Genomic DNA, 19,961 nt, shown 5'->3' with positions numbered 1-19,961 from the left:
CTCTTTAAATATTTGCTCACCCATAATCAGAGACAATCTGATTCAGAATCCATGACACGAAGAGAAACAGAGTGAAACTTTCATGCTTTGGTCTTTAAGATTTCCAGAAATCTTGTTCTTCAAACAGCCTCAAATTTCAGTTTAGCTTCTTGTTTTTAGATCTCAGAAAGCACTTGATGAATTGATCTAAAACTTCACAGATACCAATTCAAATATTTAAAGTTTATGACAGAAGGTTCCATCACATCAGAGATGGGTGAGTGGTGGAAGAACCTGGATTGGTTTCAGGTTTTCACAGTATCCGGATCTGTGCTTCCAAACTCGGTGTCTGAATGTAGCTGGGAGATAAAACATCAAAGCAAATTAAAGACTGAACTCAGTGTCTGAATTCCAGCTGATTTTAATTATCAAATGTACATCATCTCAGGGTTTTGTTTCATGTAGCACAGCCCACTGCCCAGTACAAAATGAAGCGTTTCTCACCCCATACAAAAACCCAAAAGTATCAAAAGTAGCAGTGATTAGGAGAAAACCAACAGGTAAGACACCATTCCTTCAAGATTCACACACAAACTCAAAGTCTGACCTCATATTCCAGTTCCTATCTGATTCTGAGTGTTTTTTAACGCTTTATGCAGTGATGTGTGCATCACTCATGGATCATCACACTCTTTATCATCACATCAAATCTGGTTCATCAGCATCTTCTGTCCAGGCAGACTAGAACAAAGTCAGATCTGTTTATGTGAAAACAGAGGAAAAGACAGCAGAGAACAGCAGTGAACCCAAAAGTCCAGCACATCATTGAGTAGTCTGTTGAACAGTGCAGGAGACAGTAGTGTGAAGGCAGCTTTACCCGCCGTCGCTTCATTATGGCAGCAGGAAGTAGTGGGATTCTGGTAGCTCCAGTTCAACAACAAGCATCAGTAGTTTCATACAGTTTGACACTTCCTGTTCGTGTAAACAGAGCGTCACACTGACAGAACTCCAGTTCTTCTAACTGAGATGTTTAGTCACTTTTCCGTTCACAGCGCTTTGCTGCATAGGTCTGCTCTTTACTGCTGGTTCCCTATGGCAGCGGCTCATCTGGCTCCCTCATACACAATCAGACATGAAGACACCTCACAGAACTCTCTGCTTTATTCCTGGCACTGTTCTACTGAAGGAAAGCGCTGTATCATAGAATTCCAGTTACATGTGAAAGGTCTGACCTCACTCATTTCAGTCCAAACCTTTTCTCAATCCAGTTTCACATTCTGGAATGTGTAAAAACAGCATCTCTAATCCACCAATTAGGTATGAAAAACATCAACTGTGAAGTTTAAAATTCCATGGTAGCAGTAATTAATAGGTTAAACCTCTGTCTCCATCTGTATGTCTTCCACAGTTTAACACAGAAAAGTAGCAGGTTTACATTCACTGATGTGGTCTTTATGCTACCCTTCAATGCTTTTAGAATTTGACACTTGAGTCCCTCTATTAAGGGCAGTTTGAGAAACATTACAACATGCAAATCAGTTGAGGAAGGCAGAAAATCCTTAAAACATCAGATTTTTACAGAGTTGAGCAGCTTGTTCATTGGACAGTGTCCACTGAAGTGTCCACTTTAACTGGGATGTGGAACGGAGCAGGAGGAGTGACAGCATCAAGGAACAGCGACGTGGAAGGGGGAGCCTGGGATGTGGTCATCGCCCCATTTGACCACCAGCATGTAGTTGCCCCGCTCCTTCAGCACGTAGCTGACGTTGTACTGCAGGTTGCCCAAATGTTTGACCAGAACCTCCTCACAGGGAACCTGAGGGCCGTACACACCCACCAGGAGCATGTTCTTACCTGGGTAGAGGACAGAAAGACAGCAAGTAAAGCAGTAGCTGGATGTGGGGGGACCCTGCCGTTAGGACACATTTCCAGTCTCTGGGATTGACATCATTTTATAGCAAAGGCTCACAGTAGTCACCATGTCCAACAAGCTTCTGACGCTGCTGCTAAAGACAGAACATCACAAACGGTCAGATATTAACTGTGATTAAATCACCTCAAACCTCTGAACTCCAAGCAGTTTCTGTGCTTTTGCTCCTGTTCCATTTCACTGTAATGTGAAGTTCTGCATCTCTATGAAACAGAACCGCCATGACCAGGACAGAGAGCTCAGCATGTTTGTGTGCAGCGTCACACAGGAAGCAGAAAACCTAGAAATGGAAGCTGGTCTGCTTTATTTCACAAAAGCTGTTACCAATACTGGAGGGAAACGGTGGCTCTACAGATAACTCACCACTCACATGTTCACTGTTTCCACAGTAAACTCTGTCTGGTTTGTGGACACACTGCCTGCAGTTCAGCCCAGTTCAAACCAGAACAAAGTGGGTCTTTGCCACATGACTGCTGGCTGCAGGAAGTCACAGTTCCAGCCAGGAAGTCTGGATTTAAAGCTGAAGAAACAGCATGTTTCATGTGAATGTTTAAATGAGAGGAGAGTTCAGAGTAAAGCTCCACTACATTCTTAATTATTCTTAATACTATTTTTAGTGTGCATTTTTCACGTTTTACCTTTACAACTGAACTCCATCCTTCTGTCAATCTTTGAGCCTAATCAATCAGAATTTGATTTCTGAATGTTTTCTAATAATCAAGTCCATTTTCTAACCGAATCAGTAACTTGTCTTTTTTCCACAAGTTTCCATGTTTTTGCAACCAACCTTTGAGTCTGCGCAGTGTAAATAGTTCTATTGTTTGCAGAAATGCTTCGGTCCTGCAGAAACACTTCAAACAGCTTCTGGACAGAGTCAAGGTGACTCGTTTTGATTTGTATCAACTTGCAGCATGTTTTCTGTTCCTTCTGATCCATATGAACAGCTGGTGTTGGTCCGGTCCAGTCAGAACATTCTGCTGGCTTAAGGAGCCACTCTGCAGAAAGGACAGAAGGTGTGTGCATTTACGGCTCATTGTTCATTTAAAGGGAGGATTTCTGGCAGTCTCCAGCTGCTGTGAAGGTGAAACTACGATGGTTTAATCTGTGGTGCTGCATCCAGCTGTTTCAACCTGCAGTGTTTCTGTGACAGAAGTTCTCATTGGTTTATTTAGGAGTTCAGGAACACAACACTCAGCCAGTCAGAGTTCCAACCGTTAAAGAAGGAACCTGACACAGCTGCAGTCATCCTGTCTGTCTCAGTAACAGCTGCTGGGTTCCTCTACAGCACCACAGACTGAACCAGAGCAGCAGAATAAGAAGCAAACAGCTGCAGCTGGATCCTGTCCTTCAGCCTCTGCAGGCTGGAATGATGAGCAGGTTCTTTCTGTAACCTCTGCAGAGTGTCTCCCTCAGCTGGCAGTGTGTTTTCCCTGGACCAGAACCATGTCATTGATCCCAGTGATCAGCAGCGGGTTGTTCATCGGCCAGCCTTCCTCACCAGCTTTGCTGCAGTCGACAGAGAAGCTGCTCCTCTGACCCACGAAGGCCTTGCTGAGTCCGGTTCCTCGGCTCTGCACCTTACTGGCGTCAGACTCGGTCGGTCTGGGCATGGCACTCTGAGCGAAGCTGCTGCTGGATGCCCGAACCGCCGGATCCACCGTCAGGGTCGACGTCTGGCTGGCGTTTGTCACGTTTACAAGGCGAGGACCTGAGAGAGGAGGAGGAAAACATCAGGGGGAGTCATATTTGACTAAACCTGACTGTAAAGTAGGCAGAATGATGCATCCACACGACGGCTTACCGAAGAATTAAACTCAGTCCACTGCTTGATCTTACCCTGAAAAAGTCTTTAGATAAATGTTTGTCTCTACAAAACTCAAGCAGATGCAGCTGCCTTCATTGTAGTGCTACTTTCAGCACTCCTCTGAACAGCCGGTCTGCAGGCTGAGCTTTCAGGAGGACAGTGACGTTCAGCAGCGTACCTGTGACTTTGGCCTTGAAGGGGCTGTCAGTGATGTGGTTAGGTCCTCCATATTTGATGCTGATCAGGTAGTTTCCAGGTGCCATGGGGGTGTACAGCACCTTGAAGCCCTCTGGAACCTCCTGGCAGTCCATCTTCACGTTGGACGGACCCTCGATGGTCACGGCTAAGGTCCCAGGGCCCGCCTTGGTGTTGTTAATGATGAACTCTGACTGGGTACCTGCAGGGGTGAAAGCACACCGTTCTTGTTTTACAGTGGCTGTTCCCCAAACCAAACTGACAAAAGTTCAATCAGATCAGGAATCAGAGAGATGCAACTTTATTTATTTATTTTGCAGATAAATAGTACTTTAGCTTGGATGATTTCCACTGCGGGACTTTATAGTGCAGTAAACATGAAGAAAACCTGCACGGGGTTCTGAGCTACACAATCCTAAAAACTGAAGAATTAATGAGTGGGTTGACAAAAAGGGTTGTGGTTTATTTTGTGTAATTTTCTTATTTTCTGGGGTCACATGTCATCAGTTTCAGGTAACCCACCTGTCGTGCCTCTCTCCAGTCCTGATCCATACGCCGTCACCAGGCTGGGCTCTCCAGTCTGTCCTGGTTCTCCAACTCGGACCTGGAAAGGACTTCCTGGGATGTGAGAGCCGTTGAACTTGACATCGATGGTGTGAATGCCGTTCTCCCGGGGTATAAAGCGGACAGCGTATTTGTCTGGATGACAGCAGAGAGCTTTGTTAACACACACACACACACACACACACACAGAGTAGGAGTTCAGGAACGTACGCTGACATTTCATTTTCAGACACACACACACACACACACCTCTTTCCAGCTCTGAGACGACACACTTCTGCACAGATCCAGAGGGGCTGTGGACTTGGGCGTCCATCTTACCCTGCGCTCCATTCAGAGACACCGCAAAGGATGCTGGGTGATTCACCTTCAGACCAGACTCCTGCAGAGGAGAGACAGCGGGAGAGACAGCGGGAGGGACAGCGGGAGAGACAGCGGGAGAGACAGCGGGAGAGACAGCGGGAGGGACAGCGGGAGGGACAGCGGGAGGGACAGCGGGAGGGACAGCGGGAGGGACAGCGGGAGGGGCAGCGGGAGGGACAGCGGGAGAGACAGCGGGAGAGACAGCGGGAGAGACAGCGGGAGGGACAGCGGGAGGGACAGCGGGAGAGACAGCGGGAGAGACAGCGGGAGGGACAGCGGGAGGGACAGCGGGAGGGACAGCGGGAGAGACAGCGGGAGGGACAGCGGGAGGGACAGCGGGAGAGACAGCGGGAGAGACAGCGGGAGGGACAGCGGGAGGGACAGCGGGAGGGACAGCGGGAGGGACAGCGGGAGGGGCAGCGGGAGAGGCAGCGGGAGGGACAGCGGGAGGGACAGCGGGAGGGACAGCGGGAGGGGCAGCGGGAGGGGCAGCGGGAGGGACAGCGGGAGGGACAGCGGGAGGGACAGCGGGAGGGACAGCAGGTGGAACGACATGGTAAACACAAACACTGACATTTTACCAGCAGATTCCAAGTCTCTTCTCCTTCACATTCTCTGCCCTGGTTGAACAGTGAACTCTTACCTGAGCTCCTGCTGGTGCAGCTCCAGCAGACAGACTCAGGATGCCACAGTAAAGCTAGAGTAAGCTACAATGACCATGTACTACATGCTATGTACCCTACTGCGCATGTTTATTGTGAGTGTTATGTACCCTACTGCGCATGTTGGAGTTGTGTGTTGCCTGTGTGTGAGTAAAGTCGTGTGTAACTTTCAGTCGTCGTCGTCGTGATTATTCTGAGCCAACATTGGTTGCAGAGGATGGCCGCTGGTAATTATAAAGTTCCGCCAGAGTTTGATGATAAAAAAATCTTACGAAAGCTGGAAGAATGAAGTTGACATCTGGACATTTATAACGGACTTGGACAAGAAGAAGCAGGCACTGGCGGTTGCCTTATCGCGAACAGGAAAAGCGAGGGAAAGTGCACTGGAAATAGCCGCAGCGGATTTGAACAAAGATGATGGAATGACTACACTTATGAAAAAGTTGGACTCTGTGTTTTTAAAAGAAGAAAAGGACCGTCAATACGAAGCGTACACGGAGTTTGACTGAATAAGTAAGAACGATCACGTTTCAATGGCGGATTACATTATTGAGTTTGACCGAAGGTACAACAGGATCCGGCAGTTTCGAATGGAGCTTCCCGACGCAGTGTTAGCATTTAAGTTGCTAGACACTGCAGGACTTACCATGAAAGAGAAACAGTTGGCCCTTACTGCTTGTCCGACCCTTACTGTTGATGACATGAAGTCCGCCCTAAAGAGGATCTTTGGCGACAGTACGCCGCGGGGCGGCGCTGATGCAATGCAGGTGAGCGGAAATACAAGTGAAGCTGCTTACTATACAAAGTTTGCCGGCAGAGGAGACAGGAGGTCAAGACTGCAACACCAAGCAGCTGCTCCAGGTACAAATCCACTCGACAGACATGGCAGAAGAACAAGATGTGCCATTTGTCAGAGCTTGTATCATTGGGCGAAGGATTGTCCCCACAAGAATTAACATGCTAAAATGACAATAGATGAGAGCACAGAGCTTGAAGAATGCAATATTACTTTGTTGTCAAAAGAAATATTGTCTGACACTGAGGTGTTCATGGTGGAGTCTTTGGGATCTGCAGTAGTTGACACGGCCTGCACCAGAACTGTATGTGGTAAAAAATGGCTTGATCATTATATTGATCAACTCACACCTGATGAGTTACTGAAAATGACAAAAGCAAAAAGTGCTATTGAAGCTGCACAAGCAGTTTGGACATGTCTCTGTTGACAGACTGCAGAAGCTACTGACCTGCTCAGGTAATAATGACCAGGAGTGCATCACAATTCTGAAGGATATTGTAAAAAACTGTGAGACATGCATCCGATACAGTAAACCAAAGCACAAGCCAGCAGTAGGTTTACCCCTGGCCTCGGCCTACAATGAGACTGTAGCTATGGACTTACATGAACTAGAACCAGGAGTGTGGTATCTGCATGCCATTGACCACTTCACCAGATTCAGTGCAGGAAGCATTGTTACCACCAAGAAACCCAAGGAAATAGTGAAGCACTTCATTCACTGCTGGATTAGTGTTCATGGCCCTCCACACAGACTGTTAACTGACAATGGGGGTGAGTTCAATAATGATGAAATGAGAGACTTGGCTGAAAACTTCAACACTGAAGTGAAAACAACTGCAGCTTATAGTCCATGGAGTAACGGCCTCTTAGAAAGACATAATCAAACCCTTACGGAAATCTTGCTGAAGATAAAGAGAGACAACGGATGTGACTGGAAGACAGCCCTAGATTGGGCACTGATGGCAAAAAATTCTATGCACAATGTGCATGGGTACAGTCCCTACCAGCTAGTGTTCGGGCAGAATCCAAATCTGCTGTCAGTTCTCACTGATAAACCACCAGCTCTAGAAGGGACTAGCATGGCTACTTGGATAGCTCAACACATCTCACCACAAGAAGAGCGTTCACAGAAGCAGAACGCTCTGAGAGGATCCGAAGAGCCCTTCGTAAACAACTGCGACCCACTGATGACCGCTATGAAACGGGGGATAAGGTCTACTATAAACGAGTGGATTCTACAGAATGGAAAGGCCCAGGTGTCGTCATCGGCCAAGACGGTGTGGTGATATTTGTTCTATAGGGGGCACCTATGTTCGTGTTCATCAATCTAGACTTCAGAAGGTTGATGGCTCTCAAGTTATGCTGAAAGAAAAAGATAATCAGTTGGTGGGAGCTGGAAATGCCAAATTACCAGACTTAAGACCACAGAATGATGCTTTAAATGAAAGTGATGAAGAGACACCCTCTGATGATAAAGATGCTGAGGATAACAATGAGCCCACTCACAACTCAGCACACTCAAACACTACCTGTGAAGGACTTAAGCTGAAAATTGGACAAATGGTTACATACATAGATAGTGGAAGTGGCCAAGCACACACTGCAAAAATCCTCAGTCGGGCAGGAAAGGCCACTGGAACGTACAGAAACTGGTACAATTTACAGTACATGGAGCCTGAAGAAATTGCTGGCACAACTGGATCAGTGGATTTAGGACAAGTACACAATCTTCAACCGGGTCCATCTGAGCATGCTGAGTTATATGCAGACTGCCATGAAGATGATGTACTTGTGACTGATGATGCCTTTATGCCTGCCAAACACGCTGAACTCAGCAACTGGAAACAGAACGATGTGTTTGAAGAGGTGAAAGATGAAGGTCAGAAATGCATCTCTACAAGGTGGGTGTGCACACTCAAGGAGACAACAGATGGTGTCGTACCTAAAGCCAGACTAGTTGCAAGAGGCTTTGAGGAAATGAACACTGAGGAGCTTCCAAAAGATTCACCTACATGTGCCTCAGAGTCTCTGAAAATGATAATGGCTGTTATATGTCAAAAGAAATGGCAGCTAAACTCTATGGACATTAAAGCAGCCTTTTTGCAAGGTAAAGAGTTAACCCGAAATGTCTATATTCGTCCTCCTCAAGAAGCTCAGAGTAAAGGAACTGTGTGGAAATTGAAGAAGTGTGTTTATGGCCTGGCAGATGCTTCCCTGTACTGGTACAATAGGGTGAAGGACATTATGCAGCAGTCAGGAGGTACTGTCTTGAAAGTTGACCCAGCAGTGTTCTACTGGTTGGATGACTGTTGCAATGTGACGGGAGTCCTTGCTTGTCATGTGGATGACTTTATCTGGGGAGGTTCAGAGACATTCTCCATGACAATCATCCCTTACTTGAAAGCTGCTTTTCAAGTTGGCCGTGAAGAGCACAACAGCTTCAACTACATTGGAATGGAGGTTCTCTCTGTGGAGAATGAAATACAGGTGCAACAGCGGATGTACATAAAAAAATCTTCAACCCATTCCTGTGGACCCCACCAGAGCTACACAGCGAGAAGCTCCCCTAACAGACACTGAACGTGATATGCTTAAGTCAAAGACTGGCCAAATACTGTGGGTGGCAAGGAAGAGCAGACCAGACAATGTATGACATATCCGTTCTGGCATCCAGTACCAAGCATGCTACTATTCAGACTCTGCATTGTACAAACAAACTTGTCAGAAAATTGAAGTCAGAGGAGGTGACTTTGAGGTTTCAGCACTTGGGAGAGGACAGCTCCCTGAAACTGGTAGTATTCAGTGACTCATCCATGGGAAACCTTACAGATGGCGGGACACAAGGTGGGGACCTAATCATGCTTATGGGAAAGGAAGGAAAATTCTCACCTATATGTTGGCAGTCAAAAAGGATCAAAAGAGTTGTTCGAAGCACTTTAGCTGGAGAGACCTTGGCACTTGGAGATGGCGTGGACAGTGCAGTCTTCTTAGCTACACTCTATTCAGAGCTCACCACAGGTGACTGTACATGCAACAAGTTGCCTATTGTGTGTGTAACCGACAACCACTCTCTTTTTGATGCTATCAAATCCACCAAATCAGTCACAGAGAAAAGACTCAGGCTAGAGATCAGCAGTATCAAGGAACTCATCAACTCTGGGACTATTCAGCAGGTCATGTGGTCAACAACGAAGGAGCAACTCGCTGACTGCTTGACCAAGAAGGGGACATCTGCCCTAGTTTTGCTGAGGGCCCTCAGCGAAGGTGTATGGCAGCTTAAAAACTAAATGGAATGAACAACAAAGACTTTTTCCTTACTGTTCGGCATCAAGGTTGAAACTTTAGTCTGGTTACAGTACATGTTAAATTGACTAAAAAAAGGAAAAAGGAGGAAATGTTTTCTTTACACTGTTTTTCTTTAAAGAGAAAAGGGGAGTTTGTTATGTACCCTACTGCGCATGTTGGAGTTGTGTGTTGCCTGTGTGCGAGTAAAGTCGTGTTTAACTTTCAGTCGTCGTCGTGGTCGTGATTATTATGAGCTAACACTACAGTCCTGACAGTGTGTTAGCACACTGTTAAAGCAAGCAACATAGCTTCTAAACTAGCCCTAACATTTCTGCACTGACGTCTTGTTACTCATAAATCACCACGTATGCTGGACGTGATCCTGCAGAGATGAACTAAAACAACGCAAACATTCTTCTCATTACTGTATCTGCTGACTGTCCTGTAGGATCCAGGATGAAGTGACTGACAGAGGAGAGCAGACTCATAGTAGAGGTTCATCTACATCTAGAGTTGTTGAAGAAAGGTAAATAAACTGGTGAAAAATGGTGAATTAAAATTAAACTGCTACACTGCAGTAAGGGGAGAATTAAAAACTACGCCACTCTCATGACCAAGAATATCTGCTGCATCTAATGTTAATGACTGCAAGAAAAATGATAACAATATGTTGGCTGAAACCTGAGCCACCGACAATTACACAGTGGACACAAAAAACTAGACAAGTTTTCTTGATGAACAGCTGACAGCACAACTGCAACTAAAAATCCCTGTTTTTGAGAGGAAGTGGGGGCCAATGATAGAATTCCTGTCGTAGGACTCAACCTATGCCTGTATTTTCTTTTTCTTCATTTTGTATCTGATTTTGTATTTGGTATGATGCCCAGTCTCAGGACAATGTTAATGTTTTTGTTTATTTCATTGCCCTGTTATATGGCAATAAAGTTCTAAAAAAAACAAAAAAAAACTGCGCCACAGCTCAAGGTCCAGATAAAACTGCTGAAGTAGAAGTAACATGTTACACGGCAGTAACAGCAGAATTCTGGCTCAGCTGTGACACAGCAGAGTTCTGTGAGAATGATCTGGTTGATTATCTGGATGTCAGAGGGCAGTCTGCCAAAGCACCTGGTGTTTACCGACAAAAACTGGTAAAAACTGGTTTTAGCTGGCGAGGTCATGTCAGGACAGGGGGGGGGTTACCTTGGGCAAACATGTATTTGCTGAAGTGTAAAGAGTAATAGAATTGATCTGATGAGGTTCCTCGTGGTAATGTACAGCTCTGATTGGTTGGGCAGTGAGCCAGTAGGAGGGATTTGGCACACCACCTGGTGGAGCTGATCAACTATTGATTTTTGTAGGAAAGTACCAGGAGATCAGACACTATTAATAAATGATGTAATGGTGTCAGACAAGGATGGACCTGGAGGCGTGGAACCCCAGAGCCAGAAAAGTATAAAACACAGGGCATCAGAGGGCAGAGCCAGACTTACCCCGGGGTATCTCTCAGAGTGTTTGGATCTGTGCACGGAATAAACACTTTATTTTGAATCTGAAGACGGCTCCGAGACTTTTCTCTGTTTTTCCTTGGTGAGACTGCTGCAACTATTATTTTAACTGTGTATATTTTTCACTGATTTGGAACCTAAAACTGAGACAGAAGACTTAATCTGAGAAGACAACGTATCCACTACAGAGTCTGTGAGGACAGCAGTCTGTCTGCTGCAGCAGAGCACCCAGGGAGCCGATGATGATGATGATGATGATGATGATGATGATGATGATGCTGTTAAAAGCCTTTAAGTGAAACACAAGAGAAACACCAGGAGTTCCACACCAAACAAAAGAAGGGATGACCAGAGCCAGGCAAAGCAGTTTAGGGAGCTCAGATATCAGCCTCTGACAGCGCTGTGAGAGACTCTACTGACCATTCTCCAAATCTACTCATACAATTTTTCAAAATGTGACACATTAATGAAGAGCAACTGCTGGCAAGTTTGAAGGAAGTTTAAGAGGAAAATGTGTTGCATCCAGAGGATGAATCCTGTTTTTGGTGACCTTTCCTCCAGTGTTAGGATCATCTAAAGCTCATCAGTGGAGTGTTCAGAAAAGGTCTGATACTCAACTGACATTAGCTTTAATAATAAAAAAATCACTTGGTGACCAAGTGAAAGAAACTCTAATTGCTCTGAGCTCCTGTATGCTCATTCCATTTTCTTTTCTATGTTGCAATAAATGTAGTATTTGGGGCTTTAGTTGGTCTTATTGATCAAAACAAACAGTTTCTGGGTAAATAAACAGGGATTTTTTTTCTTGCAGCTGCTCTCAAAAACAATTAGATCTGTGTCCAAAACAGATCTGACACTCCATCACTTTGCCTGGCAGCGGCCATGTCCATGAGGCCAGGTGCATAAAGGAAATTCAGGTACTTCAATGGGATAGATTGATCTCTTTGAAATGAGTTGTCTGACGTACTCGTCCATGGTCTGGTAGTAACTTGTAGTAGATGGTGTTCTCCCAGTTAGAAGATAGAGAAGAGCTGGTAGGAAAACTGAGTGAAACAGAACTTAGCCACCAAAACATCCGTGAGTGAAGCGTACACTACATTTAGAACATTCACACCACTTTACCTTGCTGTCAAACAGCGCTTTACTCTGGCACCATAAACCCACCTGCACCATGCTATGTCCTGAACTAGCAGCAGTTTAGTGTCTGACACAGACGGAGCACAGAATACTGGAACTCATGTAGCACCAAAGGAACACCAAGGTCAGTCTGGTAGAATGTTCTACATGTAGTGTTTATTTTAGTGGATGTACGATTTTAATGTCTTCATTTTTAAGTGGCTCGGTTAATGTTGTGAAGCTGACCGTATTCACACAGAGCTTCCATATCAGCTGTTCTCTCTGCTTCCTCTAACTGAAGGGATGCTGACGCAGTCTACTGCAGGAAATAGACTGATAATGGATCCCAGCTCTTTGTGTTTAAATCCAATTCAGAGTGGAATTTGGGGCTAAAATTAGCATGTTGGGTCTTCAAACAAAAGACCGAACCAGATGAACCCTCCACCCAGGTAATCTATCCTTGAACAGAACGTTTTTATGCAACTGTGCCCCAGAGCCCTTTAAAGCGGGGCAGGTTGGGTGTGGAGGTGTCTCCTCATGCCTCACCTGAAGACCGGCAACAGAGAGACGACGGGCGTCGTTGACTGGAGCCACCACAGGAACCAGGTAGGGGCTGTCAGGGATGTGCTGCTCATTAAACTTGACAGAAATCTCATAATCACCTGGAGAAGACAGGAGAGAGTCAAACCGAGTGTGACAGAGACACGTTAGTGAACAGAGGACAGGTAAACGGTGTGCGTTCTGTACCAGGCTCTTGAGCGACGTAGGAGATGCCACAGGATCCGTCTTTGCGGTCGTCGAAGTCGATCTCTGCCCTGCTGGGTCCCTCCACAGCGATGGACAGACCTCCAGCCCCCGCCTCTCTGGCCCAGATACTGAACTCAGCTGCTCAGAGAGAGGACGGAAGAAATCAGAAAATACACAAAACACAAACCTCTTGCCAGCCCAGTAGTCCAGGCCTTCAGGAGTTATTCTGCAGCAGAACCATTTACCAAACAGCAAGCATTTCCTGTTATCCAACAGTCAGCAGTTTGAAACAGTTAGGAGGAAGTGTTTCATTTGTAAACTCTACAGTTATCACTAACAGGACACATTTATTGCTCTAGTATCTCCATTAGCAGGACAGTATGGGTGGAAGCAAACTAGTGTTCACAGTAATATCTGAACATGAAGGCCAGATGACCAAATACAGCATCAGTGGAGGCAGCTCCTTTATCATAACATGGTATTTAGTGCTATGTTTGAGTGCAGATGTTGTTGCAGCAGATGAGTACTGGCTTTTTTCTGGATCTAATAAAGCGCTACAGTCCAAGTCTGTGCTTCACCTGAATTTGGAGACATCTGGAGCTCTGATGCACAGAAGAGTTGTTTGGATGCTTTCAAATTATTTATGAAGCACGCTTAATAGAGCCGAGGAGCCAACCTGCTTCTATTTCCTCATTCACTGGAATAGTTCACCTTTTCACAATAATCAGTGATGAGCGGCAGCAGGACATCAGAGTTTTAGGTCACGTATGAATGTTAGAGTGTGTGTGTGTGTGTAGGTGTGTGTGTGTGTGTGTGTGCGTGTGTCTTTGTGTGTGTGTGTGTGTGTGTGTGTGTGTGTGTGTGTGTGTGTGTGTGTGTGTGTGTGTGTGTACTTGTTTCTGCTATACCGGTGGGGACTTTGACCTGACTATTTGCTATAAAGGTGGGGACTTGTCTTACGGTGGGGACCTAAAATGAGGTCCCCACGGGTGGCAACACCGTTTTCTTGGCCATATTGTTGTTAATAAAAAATGTAAAAGTGCAAAAACGTTTGTTTAGGGTTAGGCATTGATTTGGTGATGGTTAAGGTTAGGGTTAGGGTAAGGAGTTAGATATGAATGGGAGTCAATGGTAAGTCCCCACCGGTATAGAAAAACAAACATGTGTGTGTGTAGGTGTGTGTGTAGGTGTGTGTGTGTAGGTGTGTGTGAGTCATACCTGGCTCTCCAGCCTTTGCTCCCTCCAGTCCTGGACCTCCTGCTCTCACCTTGGCGGCCCCTCCCTCCCCCAGTGGTCCCACAGTGAACTGGAAGGGACTTCCAGGCACGTGCACGCCCCTGTACTTTACACTCACGCTGTGCACGCCCATCTCTGTGGGGACGAAGCGCACGGCGTAGGTGTCGTTGCCCATGGCAACCAGCTCAGCCGGCTGACTGGCTCCAGACGGTGAAGTGACCTCAGCCGTGACGTCCTTCATGTCGATGGCTGCAGACAGACGGATGGAATCTGCTTTACTGCTTCTGTGTTTGTTCACTGAACTGATTTAGCATTTTTAAGCACGTTCTTTATTAGTCTTGATCAAACTACAACACTAATAAAGCTCTAAAATATAAATGAGGTGAGGGTGAAAAAAAAACAGAAATGCCAAGTAAAAGAAAAATAATCAAAGGAGAAATATGAAGACGTAAAAATTTAGGTTTCAGTTAAAAATAGTTCTCTGGGGTTTGTGCCAGCATGATCGACTTTTTGGAAATTAAATTCTGAGGAATGAGTTTAAGTTTTTAAGTGCAAAAATTGAGCCACTCCAAAAACTCTGTTCTGTGATTTACTCGTTTCCAGCAGTTTAATCTACAGACGTTTCTCTGCCGATGCAGACAGAAAGTCAACAGCAGTGAAGCGCTACAGCAGGCTGAGCAGTCAGGGGACGTCTCTAGAATGTTAGTTCATGAACAAATGTGCCTTTAAGTTCATGAAAAAAAGCAACAGTGACAGCTCCACAGAAAACACAAAGCTGGAATTTTTATCACAGTTCTGAATGTTTTTGTGAAGAAGCAGTTTTAGTTTAGAGTTTTTTATCTTTCTAATCACTTCCACATGTTTATACTTAGATACTGTATTAGTCAGGATTACTAAAGTTCCATCTTGATCAGTGTGCACAAAGTGAAGGGCTCCAAACACAAAGCAAAGCATGGTAAGTGTCCATCCATGCTGTGAATCCCAGAAATGAGCTCTCCTACCCACCCTCCACCCCAGCTCTGCCTGCCGGTCGGTGGGCATCAACCACCCAAACACCCCCTGCTGCTCTCGCTTCACCCGCCAGGACCAGACCAGAGAGGCCAGAGATCAGACAGACCCGTCCAGGGGAGAGGCTCTGATCCCGGGGAATGGCAGAGGGACGAGCCGCACCGGATCTTCTGGACCACCGAAGGGAGCAGTAGGAGCGGGAGGAGGAGTGAGAAAGGAGCTGCTGAGAAGATACCAGGAGGAACCAACTTACTGGAGGAGAGAGAGCAAGAGAAGGAGGAAGACACACAGGGGGAAAGGAGTGAGGAGTAGGAGGAAGGCACAAGGCAGAGGAGGAGACAATGAGGAGAAGCTGAGGAGGAGAACAGACACGATGGAGGAGGAAAGAAACAAGACGGACAAAGAAAAAAGGCAGAAAACCATTGAGACAGAAGATCAGAACAATCAGGCCAAAGACAGAGTGCAGTCAGTACAGAGCAGCAGATAGAAACCAGAGAAACCTAAAGCCTCAGACAGGAAATATGCTTAGAAAAGTAGGAGAAGCAGCAGCTCTGATGATGAAGGAGTTTTAGAGTCCGAACCAGAAGGTCTTAAAGGTCACACACGTTTTCCTTTTGGTGGTTAGTATGAAGGAGGTGTCTGGCTGTCATAGACCTGTTCCAGATGAACCACACCTCATTTAGTCACCAACTGGGATCCAGTTGGTTCCATTTCTGTCCAATCTGATCCCAACTTATTCTGATTTCATGCGACAGTGACATGGAGAGATCTAAACGGCTGGAGGTTCTGTATCCAGATGTGTCTCTCCAGTGATGATGGGAAACATCTGGCTCGTAGCTGATTGGTCTAGATGCAGATTCTCCAATATTATAACTGAAAGAAACTTTTCATTTTAGCTGATTTCCAGAGATTTTAACTTGTCTGAATGTCAGGTTTATTCTACACATGTGGTTGAAGCCTGAGAGGCTGAATACGTTTTAGTAGTCTGTGTGTTCTGTATGTTCTACTGCAGACTCAAGGCTAAAGGAAACTGTCCAGACTGCATATTTTGCAGTTGAAGCCTAATCACAGATGAGACGGCATGAAGAGGAACAGCAGCAGAACGTTTGCTTTTCAGACAGAACAGCCTGCTCAGAACCAGAGCTCCTGGTCAAATTAACCATCTTCAGGACACCTTTAATGCTGAAAGAGTTCAGGAATCATTTGACCAGCCACAGCCTGCCTCCATTGTGACTGGTGCAGTGGTCAGCCAATCAGAAGAGCCTGAATATCAGCACAGCCAGCTTTTGTGTTCTTGTACTTGCTACATGGTGAGAACCATTTTCTGCATTTAACTATCAAAGTGAGGACATTTTTACAAAGTGAGGACATTGTGGCCGGTCCTCACTTTGAAACAGCCATGTTTGAGGGTGAAGACTTGTTTTTAGAGAACAGGTATGAATTGAGGTTTGGTTAGGGTTAGGGTAAGGATTAAGTTTAGGCAATCAGTTGTGATGGTTAAGGTTAGGGTAAGGCTCTAGGAAATGCATTACGCCTATGGATGTCCTCACTAAGATAGAAGTACAAACATGTGTGTGTGTGTGTGTGTGTGTGTGTGTGTGTGTGTGTGTGTGTGTGTGTGTGTGTGTGTGTGTGTGTGTGTGTGTGTGTGTACCTGGTATTTTCAGGCTGAGGTCACACACACTCCCCACACTGGCCACAGATGCCGCCTTCTGTCGTCTGGTGATGCTCTCCCGGATGCGACCTTCGCCGGTCACACGCACTGAGAACGGACTTCCTGTTGACAAACAAACACGTCAGATTATTTGTCTGAAACTACGTCTGCTATCGTTTCCTGACCTTCAGGCAGTTTCTGGGCATTTTTACTCACTGCAGGCTCATTTTTCACTGTAAGAACTTAAAAATGTCTTTTGTGGAGTATAATACAGTTCTAATGCCATCAACCATCAATAAAGTTACATTTCTTTAATTATTTTATGAACATTTAAAAAATCCTTGAATCCAAGTGTCCACAGGTGCTACCAATAGTGGAACAGAAATGCTGGGCCTGTGTACTATACATATTTAGAGCTAGTTTCCATACTATTCTGTCTGTTCTGGTCAAACACTGCCTGCAGTTCAACTGAGAAGTCTCTGAATGTGAATGTTGGGTGCAGCTGATTCATTAACGGCTTCATCATTTTTGCTGAGGTCAAATTTGCAGATTTTTTAGTGCAAGCTGTTTTATTTTTGGTGCCCTTTTAAAGAAGACATGCGCACTAACATGACTGATGAAAGGTCACGCCCAGATCTGCTTCATTTTCTCAACCAAAGGGAAGAAGAGTCAGGAAATTGAAAAATCTGACGGGTCTGTTTTTACAGCATCTTGCTGTGATAATAAATCGTGGAAGTTTACAGATTCTTTAAAAATAAAAGGTCTTTGAAACTCAGCAGCAGGTTCAGGGCTCCTACACATCCTCTACAGGATTATTTTACCTTTCACAGAGCTCCACTCATACATGCTGTGACTGATAGTTTCGTCTTTTTTCTGTTCTTCTTTCTACCTGGGACGTGTTCCTCAGAGAAGCGGACTGAGACGATGTAGTTTCCAGGTTCAGTAGGACAGTAGGAGACTCCACAGGTACCGTCCTCCAGGTCCTCTGTCTGGATCTCCACCTTACTGGGACCTTCGATGGCCAGAGCCAGAGCACCAAACCCTGCACACAGACAGTCCGGACTGGTTTGGAGATTCTTTTATTTCTAGTGACCGTTTGAGTTAACGCTCTGACTCCAGTGTTATTACTGGTGACTTATGGTCTACGTGTGAATAAAAACTAAAAACGAGGCCCGTGTCTGCTGCTGTACTGACCGGCCTCGCGTGTGTCGACCACAAAGCTGGAGTTGCTGAAGGTGGTTCCCTGGACCACGCCGTCACCATAAACTCTGACTCTGCTGGGGTCGCCGATCTCAGACTGGACGACCATGATGGTGATGGGACTGTTGGCCACGTGGCAGCCGTTCTTCATGATGCTGACCTGGTGCTCGCCGACCTCCCGGGGGATGAAGGATATACCTGGAGGGAGAAGGAAACGCATTACAATAAACCTTATTAAAAAATGAGTGCTTCGCTGTCTGTTCTTCACTCTGTGCGTTACCGATGTGGTTGTTTGCCATTCTCTTCAGCAGACAGGGCTCGTCACGTCCAGAGGGCGCCCTGATGCTGGCCGTCAGCAGGCTGAGGTCCGTCTCACTGATGTCCAGAGAGAAATCTGCTGCAGAGCCCAGTTTGACCTGAGAGCGCCGCGTGTTGTCCTCTGAAAGACACGAGTAAGATGAAGCTACGTCCAGCTATGTGGTCTGTTTTAATGCTCTGTGATGAAGATCACCTCCTCCCTGAGCTGCCTGTCTCTCCATCATCATTTTCTTGACCCTGTGCTTCTTCCTGTCACTAGCAGAGCAAACAGTGACTCCCAAATCACACCTGATGGTCTCACCAGTCGCCTCATTCATGAACATGAGGCCAACATGATTCATCACATCAGCTCGTTGCTTCTGCGGATTTCCTCGTGTATAAAAAAGAGTTTTCATTAAAAATAAAGAGTACTGAATTGTAAACTAAAGTGCTCACCAAGAACCAGCTCTTTATTAAATATAAAGCTTTAGATCTTTTCTTGTCCAAAACAAGTTTTTACATGAAAGAATCAAAAAGTTGGTTTAAATGAAGGGACACTCTGGATTGAGAGAAACATGAATTTCAGGATTACTGAGGAATAAAAACTACTGCACTGTTTTTATTGGAAGTAAGTCATTTTACATTGGCAGACTCAATTTTTTGATGGAATTAAATTTTAAATTTTTGTGCATGTTTAGGTTGATGCAGGCGACGGATAAACACTGGAAACTGTTCAGATCCACTGTAGCTGAACAGAGGAAACAATGACTGTTTAAGCCTACAAATAGCAGTTAAATATGTAGAAAGTAGCACCAGTTCTGTAGTTCTAAATGTCACACTGCAGTATTTTAGAACCGTGGAGTCACTGGAACCATAACCTTCATTTAAATGTTAACTGGCTAACAGCATGAATGATGCCGTAGAATTATTATACAAACGCATTCATCATGTTTGCTCGTCACATTAGATTAGTTTACTGTTCTACTTTTCATTCCTAACTGTGTTAAAATCATTTAGAAGCTGTAGAAGGCAGAACTGTTCATGTGCATTATTAAAGGGTCTGTGTTTGTGATCACTGATGCTTTTCTGACCGACGATCCTGGCGCTGAAGGGGCTGCCAGAAATGTGCTCATCGTTGTATCTGACGTGGATGTTGTAGTCTCCAGGCAGCGTGGGCAGGTAGGACACGTTACACAGCCCGTCTTTGTTGTCCACACAGGTGATCTCTGCTTTAGATGGACCTTCAACGGCCAGGTCCAGACCTCCTGGATGGACGGACAGACAAATGATTATCTTATTGTAGGTACAAATGTTACCCTACTCACTTCCTTCTTCTACCGCATTTATCCAGAAACATCTTCATGGTGAGGATTTTATGTTTAATATCAATGAAGCTACATTTTTCAAACGTTAGGCACGCTGGTTTGACAAAAAAGAAACCTTATTTAAAACATCTGATAATTTAAAGACAAAACTGATCAAGCAGTCAAGAAAATGGCTGCTGTCATCAATCAATAATAAAAGTAGATCTTTTCAGCTGTTACTTGTTTCAGATTCAAATATAACACCAACTGGTGTTGCTGAGCTTAAGAACATGTCCTCGTATGAAACTAAATCAGA

At 45.4% G+C, this 19,961-nt stretch overlaps 1 protein-coding gene across 3 annotated transcripts in view; it reads right to left on the bottom strand.

Annotated features, from left to right (window-relative positions):
* Positions 1-384: 384 nt before the first annotated feature.
* Positions 385-19,961, bottom strand: part of LOC110971009 (filamin-B) — a 95,330-nt gene continuing 75,753 nt past the window's right edge. For 2 of the 3 annotated variants that reach the window (XM_051948225.1, XM_051948226.1), the window contains 13 exons: positions 19,433-19,606; positions 18,325-18,483; positions 18,039-18,242; positions 17,734-17,886; positions 16,845-16,967; positions 14,165-14,431; positions 12,947-13,084; positions 12,746-12,861; positions 4,722-4,854; positions 4,431-4,607; positions 3,892-4,110; positions 3,408-3,617; positions 385-1,833 (listed from right to left, as the gene is read on the bottom strand). In XM_051948225.1, the coding sequence (XP_051804185.1) occupies positions 1,646-1,833; positions 3,408-3,617; positions 3,892-4,110; positions 4,431-4,607; positions 4,722-4,854; positions 12,746-12,861; positions 12,947-13,084; positions 14,165-14,431; positions 16,845-16,967; positions 17,734-17,886; positions 18,039-18,242; positions 18,325-18,483; positions 19,433-19,606 (2,261 nt within the window). In that variant the 3' untranslated portion in view covers positions 385-1,645. Of the gene's footprint in view, positions 1,834-3,407; positions 3,618-3,891; positions 4,111-4,430; positions 4,608-4,721; positions 4,855-12,745; positions 12,862-12,946; positions 13,085-14,164; positions 14,432-15,187; positions 15,443-16,844; positions 16,968-17,733; positions 17,887-18,038; positions 18,243-18,324; positions 18,484-19,432; positions 19,607-19,961 lie in introns of all 3 variants that reach the window. The other variant, XM_051948224.1, reaches the window with a different exon arrangement.

Source organism: Acanthochromis polyacanthus, chromosome 5 (assembly GCF_021347895.1).
Source record: "Acanthochromis polyacanthus isolate Apoly-LR-REF ecotype Palm Island chromosome 5, KAUST_Apoly_ChrSc, whole genome shotgun sequence".
In the NCBI taxonomy this organism is placed as follows: Eukaryota; Metazoa; Chordata; class Actinopteri; family Pomacentridae; genus Acanthochromis; species Acanthochromis polyacanthus.
The sequence above is the reverse complement of the archived record's forward strand: the minus strand, read 5'-3'. Positions and strand labels throughout refer to the sequence as shown.